General features: G+C 31.1%; 1 protein-coding gene across 2 annotated transcripts in view; it reads left to right on the forward strand.

The window, feature by feature from the left end:
* LOC115882914 (ecdysone-induced protein 74EF) overlaps nt 1–17,873 on the forward strand; it is a 274,754-nt gene that overhangs the window by 171,656 nt on the left and 85,225 nt on the right. The window contains exon 1 of one of the 2 annotated variants that reach the window (XM_030901182.1): nt 3,377–3,875. The exons of the other annotated variant lie outside the window; for it this stretch is intronic. Coding sequence (XP_030757042.1) covers nt 3,530–3,875 — 346 coding nt within the window. The 5' untranslated portion in view covers nt 3,377–3,529. Of the gene's footprint in view, nt 1–3,376; nt 3,876–17,873 lie in introns of those variants that run through there. 2 annotated transcript variants of the gene reach the window in all.

The following is a 17,873-nucleotide window of genomic DNA, read 5'->3' on the forward strand; positions in this document are numbered from 1 at the left end:
GAAAACATTCGATCAATGTGTACTACTAGTCATGACTTCTGCTTGCAAAACCTGGACATTTAAAACTGACATCATAAGGAAACTGTAGGTCACACAACGCTCTACAGAACAAACTATGCTGGGAATAACAAAGAAAGGCCGTAAAAATAGGGTAGGTACGACAAAAACCCAGCTAATAGAGGTCATTCACAAAATGATATCCCTTGATAACAATGATCAGAACACCTAGCAAGAAAGACGGACAACAGATGCACCACAAAAATTACAGCATGGTATCCACGATGATTTAAGAGACCTAGAAGAAGACCGTACCTAAGGATAACTTGGACCCGCATAGCTAACAATAGACAACAAAGGGCAATACAAATTGATTATCTAAATATGTAAGGAAGGATCTATACCATAATTGGAAATGGTTTAATAACCTGGAAATGATGATGATGATGCATTTTATTAAGCGGTTTGTTGTCAAATCCAAATGTAACTTGAAAACTATTTCATACTGATTTTGAAATTAAATCTTTTTATGCTGCAATTTTTGAAAATAATAGATATCATGTTTTTTTTTGAGATGTTTAGAAAACTCCGTCGTTCTGTTGTTCAAAAAAATCTATTGAGAGGTACAATTATTTGTTATTTGTAATTTTAAGGTCGTAAATTTTTTTGAACTGGTTTGTATTGTATGATATTTTTTATTATTTGTAGGTATATTTTTTGTGCTTTTGTTTGTTTTGTAAATACTTTGTCGATAAAGCTATTTTGGCTTTTTGTACAATAAAGCGTTATTTATTATTATTTATTATTACTGCTTTGTTTTTTTTAACTATACCAAGTTTCAAATTTAGCCGATAAAAATCAATTAAAATGAAGAAATGCAAAAACAAAAAGGTATTAAAATAACAGAAGTTAAACTCAAAATTTAAATAAACTAAATATTATGCGTTTTTATAATTTTGAGAGAGCTTCAAGTACGCAAAAATTTTCTAAAAATAGTCATATCTCAAAAACCACTCGATATAGGTCATATTATACAGGGTGGTCCGAACTGTATTCCGGAAACTTCGGCAGCATATTCTGTAAATAAAAATAAGTAAAGAAGTTCGTATAAATGTATGTCCTAAAATGCTTAGTTTCGGAGATACAGGGTGTAGAAAATTCATTTTTATTTCAATTTTTTCCAAATAATTTCTGAAGTAACGTCAATATTTGGATGAAAATGGGTGTTTGGAAGTTTTTTGCCATGAGAAATGTTGATTTTAATGTCAAAATGACACTAATTTGTAGGGGGCGCCACCTACATGTATTTTAACTGTTTTGAAGAGTAATAACTTTTTGTCCGTATCTGTATAAAACTACTGAGTGAAAAAATTTACATTCTCGTGATTTTCTACGTAAAAAATGTCTCTAGGTAAAAATCGCTACGAGCAACCGTTCTCAAGATATTTACAATGGAAATAGTCAATACATGTCATTATTGACTAAAAATAAACATGTTGAGTAGATAGTTATTTGACTGAAATGAGAAATTTGGGAACTTTTTCTTTTTTTAAACTAATCATAAATTTTTCTTCGAAAAAATGATGATAAAACAGTTTCTGTTGAACTTTTGGCACAAAAACATTGCAAATTTATGATTTTAGTCTAATAACTAACCTTTTTACGTAAAAAATATCGTAAATGTATATTTTTTAACTAGCTAGTTTTATACAGGTACGGACGAAAAGTTATTACACTTCAAACCAGTTAAAAAATACATAGGTAGCGCCCTCTACAAGTAGGAGCCATATTGACATCGAAATCAAATTTCTCATGTCAAAAAACTGCCAGACACCAATTTTCATCCAAATATTGACGTTACTTCGGAAATTATTTGGAAAAAATCGAAATAAAACTGAAACTTCTACACCCTGTATCTCCGAAACTAAGTATTTTAGGACATAAATTTATAAAGACTTTTTTACTTATTTTTATCTGCAGAATATGGTGCCGAAGTTTCCGGAATACAGTTCGGACCACCCTGTATTCTCTTTGTAATTAGAATTTTTTAGAACAAATATAGCACATATATAAAAAAACTACAACGTTAGTATAATAGTTGTAGTGTATATTTGAATCACCCTGTATATTTATAAACATATTTCCAAAACTTATGCTACAATTGCACGTATAACATATTGTACAAAATTTGGTGTAAAAATAAAAATCAATCAGAAAAATTGACATAGAGACACTGAGCCACTATGTATAAACAACAAATTCATATGATTAAATCATATGAATTTGTTATTTATACATAGTCACTATTATATATATTATTTATTTATTTATTTTTTATATAATTGACACAAATTTCGTGTCAATTATATGAAAAATAAGACCTATTTTTATGGATTTGTTTTAGTAGCTGAAACAAGAAACAAACCAATATTCCTTATTAAAATAATGCGTTCCTTAATTCATTCATAGTAAATGTTCAAAGTGATTTCATTTCAATGTAGACATCTGATCTTCTTGTCCACGTTCTGCGTAGGTATCCTGTGGAATATCCTTGGTGTTGTCCGAATTTAATTGGAACAGTCAATAATGCGTTGCCGTAGTTGCTCGTCAGTATTAATCGGCACTGAGTAAATAAAACATTTTTAAAACCAAACAAGTTTATTTCGTTTTCAAAGCAATAAGATGTTTTAAAAATCATGAAATTTTGATTTTCCAATTAATTATTTAATACGTACTTGGTTACTTTTGAACCGCCATAACTTTCATAAGTTTATGTTGATTAATCAGTTAGCAACCCATCAGAGCAATCTCTTTGCTTTCAATTTTCTCGAAAACCATCGCTCTGGGCGATGTACAACAAGAGTACCTTTTTGTAGGAAAAAGTATGTAGTTTTCAAAAAATGTTGCCATGTTGCAAAAAAAAATAACCTCAAAAAAGTTATTCTCTTCCGCTTTTCCAAATAATTTTTCAGTATCACCATTTGATTTAGGGTCAAAATTTATGGCAGAGGATTTTTTCAAAGCTTTATCTCGTTTCTTAAGTCTACAATTTCAAAACAACCGTTTTTTAAATTCACCCTTTCAGTGCCCCTAACTCCCTCAATTTGTATTTTCCGCCCTATACTTATAGGAACTATTCGTTCCATCACCAACCAATTCCACCGTCACGCCGTCCAACTTGCCCGACACCGGCATATCAGCCCGCAGCAGGATCATCAGACGTCTCGCACCAGCAGAAAAATACCTAACCTACGCCAACAATATACCTCCTGCGCCACAGCAGCACCGATTTCCCTTTCGATACGATGTCTCGCGCCGAACGGGCCCGAACCGGCGCGATCGCACCTTCGGCACATCGGTCTGAGCGATCCGAGAAACGTATCCAAGTCAGTGGGTTACAAATATTCGAGCCTATCAGTCCGAAAGGGAAAGCTTGAAGCCTTTACAAAGCCGGTTGATTTTTCAACTCAAAACACAGACACTTTTCGCGAGTTTTTTTAGTGTTTGATTAGTGAACTATGAGCCAGTAATCATGATCCTGTTAAAACCTCACCAGAAAATCACCGAAATGCCTCTGATTCAAAGTCTAGCGCCCCAAAAAATGTTCATCAAGCAGGAAGTGATTTTGGATAAAGACTCTAGCAAGACATATTTGATTGAGGAGAATGATGATCACTGTGATGATATTGAGGATGTGGGACCTTTGGACTTGCGTGTGAATTGCGGTCGAGGTGTTATGGATAATAATGTTGTTGAGGGTGGTGTTGTTAACTGTAGAGATAGGGATTCGGGAACTGAAAGTGATGATACTGATGACAAGTTGATGATACATGATGACGCTGATTGTAAGCCGTACAAGAAGAACTTAATTAAGAGATGTAAGTAAGAGGTTGATGTCGGAAGGGTTAATTTTATTATGTTTTTTTTAACATTTTTTCTTCAATATTTTTAGTGGTGGAGTTTTTTAATATTTTTTTCTTCAGAAGGTTAATCAATACTCAATAGGCTGTGATTGTTATTTTGTTTGTTTCATTAATTTCACAAACATATTGTATTTTTTATTTTAACATTCTATTTATGTCGATCAATATTTAATGGGGTTAATGTTAATATTTATTTGTTAGTTCTTTAGTTTCTTATTTTTTCTGAATATTCTTGTTTTATTAATATTTCTGTGTTTTCTCAATAATTTTCCTCATTAAAGTATAATTTTTCATTTATTTTTCTGCTATAAAAATATTCTTACATTATTTTTATTTAAATTTTTTAAAAATTAAATAAAGATCTTTTATTATCTTGTCCATTTAAAATTAATATTTTAATGGTTATGCATTTAGTAGGAGTTGATTTTTGATATATAGGTTTTCTAAAATAATATTGCATTTTCTTTTTGTTTACTTATGGGATTTTTATTTAAATTATTTGTTTATATTGGATGTTGTTTAGTTGTTTATTTAATTTTATTCTTAAATTGCCGGTTTTGTTAAATAATATTTGTTTCATTAGAATTACTTCTTTTTTATGTTAAATTTTATGTTTTGCAAAATTTTATATTTATTTTTTATTCCTAAAAAATAAATATCCTTTTTAATCTTAAAAATGAATTTCATGGTATTTTTCCATATTATACAAATTTTTTCTTAACAAAAATATATATGTACCTACACACCAAACAATATATTTAACGCAAATTTATACTAAATTAAACATTCTAATACCTCTATTTTTTAATTATTATTATTTCCAATTTTTGTAACCTTGAATTATTTTGGTTTATTTTTATTTTATTTTTATATTAGGTACGTTTTTGTATTTTTGTTAGTTTGTTATTTTATTTTTTATTCTGATTTCTTTTTACAAATAATAAAGAAATTGTAAATTTATTTAATTAATTAAATTTCAAATTATTAACTTAAAGCATTAAAAATAAAAATGTATTTTAAAATATTTTTTATGTTAATTAAATTAACGATATGTAAGCTGTCATAAATTATAACTATTTTCATCTCCCTCAAAAATTGTTCTACAGATACTTAATAATAATTAATTCTTTATTACTATATCCCATTTTTAATGAAATATTTCTTCATCTTTTTTGTTAAGGAAGCAAAAAATTGTGCTGATTGATTTAACTTAATTTTTCTATCAATTCTACCGAATCATAAAATTAGCTCTGGCCATACTGCGTACCTACGTACATTTATTAGTGCGCTCAAACAGGAAGTCTGTAATTTTAAAAATAACCCGAGATCTGTTGTTTTGAAATGTTGGAAATAGCTCGAAGTTGGAGCTTCCCATGCCCAACAAACAACTTTTTTTATTACATTTGCTACCAGTTTGATCTGCACCAGGAAAGAAATACTTTTCAGTACATTTTCTTAAAATAAAACATATATTTTTAGTTATTTTATTATGTAATTTATTATCATCTCGACTTTTTTTAAAGTTCTTTCAAATTTCATTGAAAAACAAATAAATGTATCGAGTGTTTTATTTTAGAAATTTTTAAATTAAGGAACAGTTTCTTTAAACGAACATGTTTATTGCAATTTAACTCAATGTCGTTCATTTATTTTTTCATTTTTACAATAGAGGAATTAAGACTTTTGTTCAAGACATTTTATGACAACAATCGTATCAATTAGTTTGAACAACAAAAAGGCCATCATAACTTAATTCATTATGAATAATTATTGATCTGGCTTATTTGATCTATAATTAGGGGGCATCCATTATTAATAATTACAACTGGATATCTCTAAAATCATAGTTTTGACAACTTGGGCGGTCTAGTTGTTGTAATATCTTGGAAATTTATTTGGGAAATATCTTCCTTTCACACTTCAAATATAAAGTGTATGACGCCACTTTTAAGTTATCTAGTTGTTGCAATAGGAAGATAATCCATCATACTAAAAACAGCCAATTTTCGAGTTATCTAGTTGTAGTTTTGAAGTGGCGACCTGTGGGAATCTCTAAATCTTACTTAGGGAACTACATTTTCAATACAACTAAATACAGGGTCGCTGATATGTATAGCAACGATCGATTATTAGGTAAAATATACGAGGTACCGCAAGAAGTTAAATAAAAAAGTTATAAGGTTTTAAATGTCTATTAGCGAGTAATAAATTTAAGTATACAGGGTCGGTCATAAAGTCGTGGCAAAACAAAAAAAACGGGTCCAAACTTCATAATTCGGAAATGTTTGAATTTAGCTTGAATTACGATGTTTATTGATTATTTTATGTAAAATGTGTTGTTTCTCTATTTATGTGTATTATGATTATACAGGAAGTTGCAATTAAAAAATAAATTTTGTTGCGCCACAACTTTACGACCGACCCTGTAATTTACTACTAGTTAATAGACATTTAAAAACCCTATAACTTTTGTATTTAACTGTTTGCGGTACTTTGTATATTTTACCTAATAATCGACCGTTTCCATACATATCAGCGTATTATGTATAGTATTTTGAATACCGGGTGCGTCTCAAAAGTGCCTCACCCTATAACTTTTTTATTTTTTTAGATAAAAAAACGAAATTTGGTATGTTTGTATATGACATAAATTAGGATTGATTGACGTATTCAATTGTTTTCGGTCACTTCCTGTTTCACTGGAAATGACTACAGCTTTTGATTTTTAAATGGCACCCTCGGTATTTATTTACTTTATTCGATAAAAAATGACATTCTGACTAGAATGACATATCACATGTCAATTTTTGACATTTTCGCATTGGTGTATTTGAAATTGTAACATGCGGTTCATAACGACAATTTAACTCGAAATACCAAGTGTGTGGTATCAAATTATTCGTAAAAAAATGCCTTTTCCAAATATGCTAATGAGCCATCCTCGTTCCATTTAAAAAAAGAGGAAATAAGCGAGAATGTCAAAAGTTGACATATTCTATGTCATTCTATTCAGAGTGTCATTTTCTATCGGATAAACTAAAAAAATACCGGGGGTGCCATTTAAAAATCAAAAGTTGTAGTCATTTCCGGTGAAACAGGAAGTGACAGAAATCAATTGAATACGTCAATCAATCCCAATTTATGTCATATACGAACATACCAAATTTCGTTTTTTTTATTTGAAAAAATAAAAAGTTATAGGGGTGAGTCACTTTTGAGACGCACCCGGTATAGTATTTTAAATATTGTAAAAAACAATATGTGTTTTTTTTTAATTTTAAAGCCTCGTATTTTTAAACATTTATGGCACTGTGTTGATACATATCCTCGTAGATATTTTTATATTACAAGTTTTTTTTATAAAACTTTTGATAAATCTCTGGTAAAAAAATCGAAAACAAAAATTAATAGTACGTCTCAACATATCTCCAAGTAAAATATTCCAAATTCTAAAACTAGGTAAACCAGGGTGTGTAGGTATAACGGTACATTGAATTTATTTCACCCCCTATACGGGGTAAAATCTCTCATCTGTCGATATATCCCACACGGCGTGGAATAAAATTGAATAAAAAAACTTATAACAGGTACCTGGGGGTTTTATCTCTATCTACCTGTACGCTGGGTGTTTGAAAGGAAGGATTTTTTTCAAAAAAAAGCGGGGGTTGATATGCCTGTCTAACGGGGAACAGCTTGATCAACCCCTTAAAAGTAGGTCACGGCAAATCGTATCAGTCGTTTGACTGAAATACAAACTGTTTAGGAGCATTTTTTGTGGTATTTTTTTGTCAAAATAGGGAAGTAAGATTTTTTCTGGTTTAAGAAAAAAGGGAAATGCTTTTTTAAAGAAATATTTCAGGGCGTTAAAAAAGATATTTTGTAGTTTTATAACGCCTAAACTCTTATTGGGGGTATAGTGAATCTTTAAGTGCCTTTGTTCCAATAAAATATTTATGTACAAACTTTATTTATATATCAAATATACCGGGTGCATCTCAAAAGTGGCTCACCCTTATAACTTTTTTTATTTTTTCAGCTAACAAAACGAGAATTGGTATGTTAGTATATGACATAAATTAGGATTGATTGACGTATTCAGTTATCACGGGTCACTTCCTGTTTCACCGGAAATGACTAAAACTTTTGATTTTTAAATGGCACACTCGGTATTTTTTTACTTTATTCGAATGAAAATGACACTTTGAATAGAATCACATATCATATGTCAACTTTTGACATTCTCGCTTAAAAAAACCGTATTTTAAATTTCAGTCTGGAGTGGCATGGCTGTGTTAAAAACAGTAATTTTTAATCAAGGAACCTTGGAAAGATAGTTTTGATCGTCTAATGTTTTTCATATCTTGTGCTGGCCGGTTAAAAAAATGCCCCAATCGTATTTTTAATCATATCTCATTTTTTTTTAAATGAAAGTAGGGTGGCTCATTAGCTTATTTGGAAAAAAAATATATTTTTTTACGAATAATTTGATACCACACACTTTTCATTTCGAGTCAAAATGTCGTTATGAACCGCGTGTTACAATTTCAAATAAACCATATGCGAAAATGTCAAAAGTTGTTATGTGATACGTCATTCTATTCAGAGTGTTATTTTATACCGATTTATTGTCAAAAAATACAGAGGGTGCCATTTAACAATAAAAAATTGTAGCTATTTTTGTTGAAACAGGAAGTGACCAAAAACAATTGAATATCTACGTCAATCAATCCTAATTTATGTCATACACAAATATACCAGATTTCGTTTTTTATCTGAAAAAATAAAAAAAAAAGTTATAGGGGTGAGCCACTTTTGAGACGCACCCGGTATATACTAACCAACTTTATTTATCCATCGTTTATTTATTATTCAGGTTGGCAAACATACCCAAAAATCTTCAATTAAGTGGTAGTACTACGCTATAACAACTTCCGGAACTTAAACGGAAGCAACTTGGCTTTGTTACTTTCAAATCACACCCTGTATATTTTGTGGAATACTTAAAATATACATGAAACTACATTGACCGATACGAAAAATGGTTTGGTTTGACATTTTGTTCTAGTGGGTTCATTTTGATGATTTATAAAGTCTTTTGTACACTGAACCAAAAGTCGGCATAAATATAATGAAAATGTTCATTAATATAATGAATTAAATCATCAATTTTGAGCCGATGAACGATTTTATTGGCACAATGAAAAGTAATTCATTAACTATATGAACTTTAAGTTCATTAAATCAATGAACAGTGTTCATTAATTTGAAGAACACATTCATTGGTACAATGAACAGATTTCATAAATATAATGTACCTACTAAATCCTTATATTAATGAACCGTTATCATTAATACAATGAAATAATCTTATAACCTATTTAGTTATACATTTAAAAGTCGACACTTAAAAGTAATTTTAAATTCTTTTCAATAAATTAAAAATATACAGGGTGTCCCATATAAAAAATCAAATTTTCTATTGATAATTCTTAAATTATTAATTTTTAAAAAATTATACTTAAACCATTAAATTCTACGTAAAAAGGTGCCTTCGAAATGTTTTCATAAAAATACAACATTTTCCATAGCAAAAAAGTTACAGCGATTTGTTAAAAATGCATATTTTTGAAAAACACCCGGTAACTCCGAATCGGTAACAGATATCGATATGCGGTTTTCACCATCATGTTTTTGACAAAAATTGGGCTCCAGACACCGATATTAGTTTTTGTATATCTCCTATAGAAAAGGGTGTTTCCATTTAAAAGCGTCGAATTTGACCCACCCTGTACAACTCATTAATCAATGATTTAGTACATTAATATAATGAATACGTGTTTATTAAAGTTTCAGCACTAAAATAAAGAACGCGTTCATTGGAACAATGAGCGCGTTCATTATATTAATGAAAATCTTACATTAATTTAATAACCAGATTTTCATTGTATTGATGAAATTAGATTCATAGTACTAATAAATCGGACATCGATCTATGATTAACAAATCATTATATTAATGAAAAAAATCATTGTCCCAATGAAACAACAGTTAATAATCAATGTTCATTAATATTATGAACAATATTTTTTTCAGTGTAGCTGAGTTACTTGATTTTTTACACTTTTTGTACGGGGGAAAACAAAAGATATTATTTTAGCGCTGTGGGACGGTTTAACAAAGTAAATAATTTTAGAAACTACTTTGTCATCATTTTTATTGGAGATATTCGCTTTTAAAGGAGATAGTAACGATTAACAGCAATTTTAGTATCATAAGTATTCCTTGACTTTGGTCCTTATCAAGACATCTACCCAAGTAGCATTTGGACGTTATCTAACGTCGGGTATACGTCGCGTTCAATAAACCCGACGTCGGGTACCAACGTCGGTTCGACCGCCTGACGACCCTTATTTGCACCTAAATGGGGAATACAGATTCGGGTCGCCTCGACGTCGGTATCTGACCTAATAGGGAATGTAATTCTACCAATTACCAACGTCATATTACGTTGGATTTTAGTCACTTAAAATTCGTCGCTAAGCACTTACGTTACGTTTGGTTTCATATTCGCTACCAAGAATACATAAAAACCTAACCAAACTACCTAATTACAAATGGATTCATGATCACTCCTCGAATATAACTATAAGTGCCTATCTAATTTCATATTATAATAATTCTGAATCATTAATCCAGACATCAGTTTTGTCAACGGAAGTCACTTTTTTGATATATCTGATTAAAATGCTCCGGAAAACAACGAGCGCCTTCAAAATTAGGTAGATTTATGAAATTAAAAATAGCTATAAAAAAGTTACTCGCAAAATATTTTTTTAATTTTCTAGCTGGTTTAATCATAAAACTGTACTGTCGTTCCTCCCAAACTCAACCTTATCAATATTATTCTACTAGAAATCGAAATGTGAATATAAATTTTAAAAACAAAAACGATTTTAAAATGGCTGACAATCGGATACGTGTTAAGAATGGCGGATTTCTGTGTCCGACTTAATATGAACTACCAATATACCAATTCCGATCGGGTCTCCAATATTAGTCGTCTCACACGACCGAAGTCATCAAACCGGACGACCGGCAATCGTATTATGACGTATATAATTCCAACGTACGCCACGTAACCTCACTTTGCGTATCAGTGATTTGTGGATTTGTGCACTCTATTTTTAGTTTTTGTTTTCTCGTTAAAAAAAAATGGGCAGCCACTTTTTTAAGCCTAACCTCACATGTCGGAGGAGGATGAGGTCTGCTAGTATCCTAAGCTAAAAAATGAAATTAAGATGCACCAGTGTAATGCAGCATCTCTTCCAGATAAAAAGCATTTACGGTTGGTGGCAAGTCATCACCACTACTATTATTATTTTGCAAAAGCCTCGACCTCTTTCTGTAAAATGTAGATGAATGTCTAAATGCCTTTTTAGTGTTTTTTAGGCATAATAAAAAATTTAAGTTTGTTAACTTATTAACTTTTTATTAGGTTATGTTCATGATGTTCATTAGGTCGCAAATGCTACTTAATGGGTTGTATTTACGGACATAAATAGAGATACGTAAATTAGGTTATAAATATGAACATAAAATACAACAAAATATAATTGCACGTTAGTTTAGGGATTATCAGTGAGACGTATCCTATTCGGACAACGGGTAGACGTCGGGCTAGTTCAAGTATATGTACGTCGTGCAAGCCAACGTACGTTGTTATTTTGTACGTCGACAGATCGTTGGATTTACCGACTCGGATCAAACGACGTCGCTTTTAATAGGAAAGCGACGTCACAGGTCGTATCACAAGCACCCGACCTGAATTTGCACAAAGTCTGACGTCGCTTCAGGTCAGATTTAGTTCGAAGTCAGATAGATGCTTCTTGGGTATGAAATATAGGTTACTGATTTTCTAGTCTCACTATCATGGAAAAATCATATTATTATTTTTGTTGGCAATTACTCTAACTTAAAACCATCTCTACTAGAGTAATTTCCTTCAAACAATAAAAATATTACTTCTTAATGACAGTGACAATACACACAAATAACTACAATAAACACTATTTCATAGGTGATATATTGACCAAAACAAAGGCATGATTTTAATGCTGAAATTCTTATTAACTAATTAATTATTATAGTCTTCAAAGGCACAAACAAATTGCTTCGGTTATTTGATCGAATTCCTGAGCAAATATAAACAAAACCAAATGATTTTTCTCTTTCTTCTCATTTTTAGTGTAAAATCGTAGCAAAAACGATCACCGTTTGACTGTAATACTCTTCGTGAGACCATTTACGTGTAAAATTACCCAGGTTTCATTTACTTTCTTCGCAAAATTTCTCTACGACCCACTTCGATAAAGTAAAACTGCACTTTTCTTCATTCATCGTCTCCACTACTCGACTACATGCAGTCAATTAATCCTAAGGATGCGATATCGAAGTCTAACATCGATCTTTACCTAGTATCGATATTAATAGAAAATATATCATTGATTTGCTCCACAACACTCACCGAGCCGTTTTTGTTTCATGTGATTTATTTATTAAATAGCAGTGTTTTTGTGTCTGTGTTGTTATGTTAGTCTATTTAAAGACGTATTCTTAAATGGAGGTTCAAGCTTGTTGTGCTTCTTGAGGATCAACAGCTTTACATGCCCGTTGAATTTGCAATGCCTTGTTAGTAGACCAATTATTGTTTTGACTGTCTTCCTTTCCTTGCTTATCAGGTCTGTTGTAAATTTTGACTAATTTTCTACTATGAACTTTTTAGCCTGTCTTTGCCCTGCTGAATTTTTCTACCATTCTATATATTTGTTTACCTCTCACTGTTTTGTGGCCATTCTTCTAACTGCTTTTGTAGCACTGCATAAAGTTTCTGAACCTTTGAATGTCATTAATGAACAGTGTTTGGTCATTTCATCTACCTTTTATTTACCTTTGAGACCTTGGTGTTCATGTACCCATGCTGGATTTCTTGTTTATATTTTCTGCATTCTTATTTTTGAATTTAAAAGAATATTTGTGTCTGCGACAATAAAGTCAATGTGAGGACTAATGAGTAATCTTAATATATCCTAAACAACTGTTATTTTTAAATTTAAAGAGTTTCTAATTAGGTTTCTCTAATTATCTTTTAATGCACTAGGTACTTTGGTAAATCCACATTGTCTACATTTATTGTATACATTCATTGTACACCTCAATAGGTAGCAGAGTTTTTATTTTTTTGGTTTACAATTGAATTACTAATAAATTACAAACTATAAAAGATAGGTATATGATATAAATTGAGGTCCCAATTTAAAGGATGAACTAATGGTGAATTCTCTCAAGAACTATAAGAGGTAAAAAGAATGTAATTATGATTAAAATATTCCACCACTTCTGAAGAGACTGGAAAAAATAAAACTAAATATTGTAAAATCGTTTTTAATTTTTCCTAGGTTTGTTCAACGAGATATTTAAAAATAAATGCAACTTTATTATTTTCCCTTTTTTCTCTTTTTAATATGGTGTTATCAAAATTAAAATCTGACGTTTTGTTTCAGAGATACCATCATCATTTTTTTTAAATACCTACGGATGTTAATTTTTTATATCCTTTTTTAAATGCTTATGGTCTTGGTCTTATGTTCATCATATCAGAAATTGTCCATTTAACAGAAATGGACTAAAATTAATTTTATAATATAATATGTACGACTATAATACTGATATACACTGTGTCAATTGTAAAACTTCCCACCTTTAATATCTTTCTTGCAGTTAAAAATATGAAAAATCGGAAAGACACGTCAATTTTATTTGTAAGGAGCACTTTAAATAAATATTTTTAGCCTTTTTCTTTCAACCCCTAGGAGGGATCAATCACAATCTTAAATGGGAATGGGGGTCAACAATTAACGGGAATGGGGAATTACAGCAGAATGCCGGTCAATTCCCGGTGAGGTTTTCCGAAATGTTAGGGAGGAGTTTGAAAACAGACTTTATTATTGTTTACAGAAAAATGGACAACATTTTGAACAAGGCGTAAGAACAAGAAAAGGCGTAAGAGGTGTAACCTAATCTTCTAATCATTTGTACTACAAGGAGACCCATTGCAATATTTTTTGTGTAAACACTAGCCGGAAAACCAAAATCTCAATGCAACAAAGTAGGGTACCACTGAAAAGAGAATTAAACGCCCTCAAAAACTATGTGCCACTTGACCCCCAACGAAAAATCAAATGTTTTAAAAAGAGATAAAAGTTAGGTTGCTACATTTCTTCAAACCGCACATCTAGGTGTTTACGAAAAATGCATTTAGGGTTGGAACTTTTAGAGAGTTTTCACCCTAAAAAAAATAAAAAAAATCAATTCAATTCATTTAAAAAAAATCAAATTTCTATTAATTTATTATCGAATTCATTCCATTTGGCTGATGCACATATCGATCTAATCGCCCAGCTCTATATTCACTTCCGTTTATAGACGTAATTTGTTCGGTTTCATCGAGATTCGCGTTTATTTTTATTTTTCTTCTTCTGCTCGACCCGATTTAGATTGGCAACGGCGAAAAAGCCCGCGTATCGCTAATACCGACGACGTATTACTTTCGCTAGAGGAAAATAGAGAGTTTCCGAGAAAATTCTTCAAGTATTTATGGCAGTTCTTCAATCGATTCGCGGATGATCACGCGCCGGAACAAATTTTAACACAACAACGTGATTTTTACTGTTTTTCGATTATTAGACACGCTTAACACTTTTTGACTTGCATGAAAATAAGACACCATGTATTTAAAAGTTTAATATATCTTGTTCCAGTTGGTCAATTTTAATCCCATGTGTTTATTACACAAGGAAAACAAAATGTTGCTATGTTGGTGAAAGTTTGTAACGCCCTGTGGAATGGTTTTCTAAAATGAGGAATTTCAAAATCAAATTATCCTGAAGGCTCACCTTTTCTCAGTAGTTTGTTTTTTGATTCATCTCAATAACTTTATTTTTGTAGGAGATATTCACTTTTGAAGAAGACAGTAACAGTTAATAATAACTTTAGCTTAAAGACTTGTTTTTGGTCTTAATAATAAACACACCTGTGAATGTTATTTATTGTAATGTCGCTGTCATTGCAAAGTCATATTATTATTGTTTGTTGATAGTTACAGTTCCTCTAGCAGAGATGATTATTTTATTATTAACAAACGTATAAAAATTAAATTTTTCTTAGAGTTTATTATTTTTTTTAAAAAAAAAATAATAAACTCTATTTCATAGCGATATATTGAGACGAAACCTTGACCATTAGATGCAAATTGGGAAATCTGCAGGAGTAGCTGACAAAAACAGTGCTGATTGCTGGCATAAACAATCCGTCAATTAGGGAGAAACTTCTGCAAGAAGATGACGCCTGAGTCTCGACAAAGCAATCGAAAAGTGTAACATCTTCTTAATGTTCTATTATATCTCTGTGTTAGTGAGCACCGAAAGCAAAGACGTGCTTTTAATGCTAACATTGATGTAAATATTTACTATCTTTCCAACAAAAATGAAGATATTGAGATGAGAACCAAAAAGCAAACTATTCAGAAAAGATAAGATGGTTTTTAATTCCTTACTTTAGAAGACCATTCCACAGGGTGTTCCAAACTTTCACCAAAATAGCATCAAGCATGAAATAGTAACTTCAATATTTGTATTTCAATTATTTTATCAAACTCTACCGTATTTTACCAACCAAAATAGAACTTCAGCTGTGATTAAAAATGACAGACACAATTATTGCCACTGTCATATATCCTCTCATTTGACAGACTTGTATCTAGGTATCTATGGAGCATTGTATACAGAGATGTGACTTATTTCAGATACGAGTATTTGAAATACAGATATAAGATACAAAATTAGTATCTTCATCTTATATTTGAAATACTTTTTTAATTTCATCTTGTATCTTGTATTTAGATACATTTTTTTAGTGTCTTAGTATTTTATAAATGCTTAGTTTAAATTTCTAAAATATTTATTTATTCTTAAATAAGAATTCAATTCTTTGCGACATGAAGAAAATGATGTTATGGATTTGATTTCAAATGGCAGATGATTGTGCATTTTTTTTCGAGTTGTATAATATTGAACTTTTAACTAACTCTGAGCGTGGGGTAGGTAGATAAAGATCTTGCTCCGCGTTTCTAAGTGGATAAGTCTGAGATGGCCTTTCTTGAGAAGATGATACATGCTTACGTATTAGGCAAACGGATGCAAATATAAATAAGGAAGGAAGAGTTAATATTTTTCATTTTTTAAAAAAGTCCTGGCAATGAGTTCTGCTGTTTAGTCCCAGTGAATATCCAACAGCTCTCTGCTGGAGCTTGAAAATGCGGTCAAATTGAGTCGCACAACACGTACCCCAGAATGGAAGGGCATATCTGAGGTGCGACTCAAAAAGTGCATAATAAACAGTTCTAGCCACTGAAAAGGTAAGCTCCTTAGAAACAGACCTTAATGCAAAACAGGCAGAGCTCAATTTTTTCGACAAAGCTTCGATATGTATGTCCCATTTCAGAGAATTGTTCACAACAAGCCCTAAGAATTTTACAGATTTGACGACGTCATTGGTGGTGTTGTTAAGTACAAAAGGCTGCAGCGAGTTTTTATAAGACAAAGCTTTAATTTTAGAAATTTTGAGACTCGGGAGCTTCGAATCGAACCAAGATTTAATGATGATTCAGTCATTTGATATAATCCTATGAAGTGCCGTGGCGTTCTTGTTGCTCGAAGTGAAGCTAGTGTCGTCCACAAAAAGACATATTTTACAACTGATATTTATGTTAGCAATGTCGTTAATAAAAAGAAGAAACAAAATAGGGCCTAGTACTGAGCCTTGAGGTACTCCACATTCTATTGGCTTGCTAGAAGACAACGTGGTATCCACCCTCACAAGTTGAGTTCTGTTGCTCAGATCTATACCTACAATTAAGTCCATTAAATAGCAATGGACAGGTCACATAGCGAGAAGGGCTGGCCAAATATGGACCACATAACTAACACAGTAGTACCTTAAGTACAACAATGAGGCACCCGGACGTAAATGAAAGAAGAATATGCAATGATGGTATCAATACGTTCAATACTTTGAATAAGAAGACTATCAAAAATCTTAGGTACACCGCGATGGGCCTCAAATATGGCCGACTTAAATTCCGGTTTATCAGTGTCGTTCTAATTTTATTTAAAAAATGTAAAACTATGATGTAGGGTAGACGTGGGGTAGACTCAATAATTTGTTGTTTTATTTTACGTCGTGAATAAATGTAGGTAGTTAATAGAAGTATTTATTAACACAAACATCTGATACGCTACTGAAGCAGGTAAGTCAAATTAACGTATCTAAATTCTTTGACATCTAATCTTTGACAAGTAATAAATAAAAGCTAAAATGCAAGAAAAGTATATATTTAGTTAATTTAAGTGAATTTCATAAATGATCGGTTTACTACACGTATGTATATTATATAGTCACTTACTAGCGAAAAGTTGTTCCATTATTTCACTCAATTTTTGCCGAGATCTACCGCACGCTACACAACCAACTATTTTAGAGTCTTTTTCGATAAATCGCGATAGTGTCTTGTTAATTTAAGTTCTGCCACAATTTCCATCTAGATTTACTACCTTTATACAACTATCAGTAGTAGAATAAATAATAAATAACATAAAATAAGCTCCGTAAAGACTGACAAATCCATAAAATTTCAAATCAAATTCAAATGTGTCAAATGAATCGTCAAACAGAACTGTCAAGGATCCCTACCTTAGAGTGCTTTTTCCGCCCACCATGCGTGAATACATGGATAGCATTATGCTCCTTCCTTAGTCTTCTTATTCAAAGGTTGAAAATGATGATGAAACCTCTAATTATTATTATAAAGAAAGTATGAAGCTCTTTATGAACCATGAA

The sequence above is a fragment of the Sitophilus oryzae genome, unplaced genomic scaffold (assembly GCF_002938485.1).
Source record: "Sitophilus oryzae breed Bouriz unplaced genomic scaffold, Soryzae_2.0 scaffold_179_pilon_pilon, whole genome shotgun sequence".
In the NCBI taxonomy this organism is placed as follows: Eukaryota; Metazoa; Arthropoda; class Insecta; order Coleoptera; family Curculionidae; genus Sitophilus; species Sitophilus oryzae.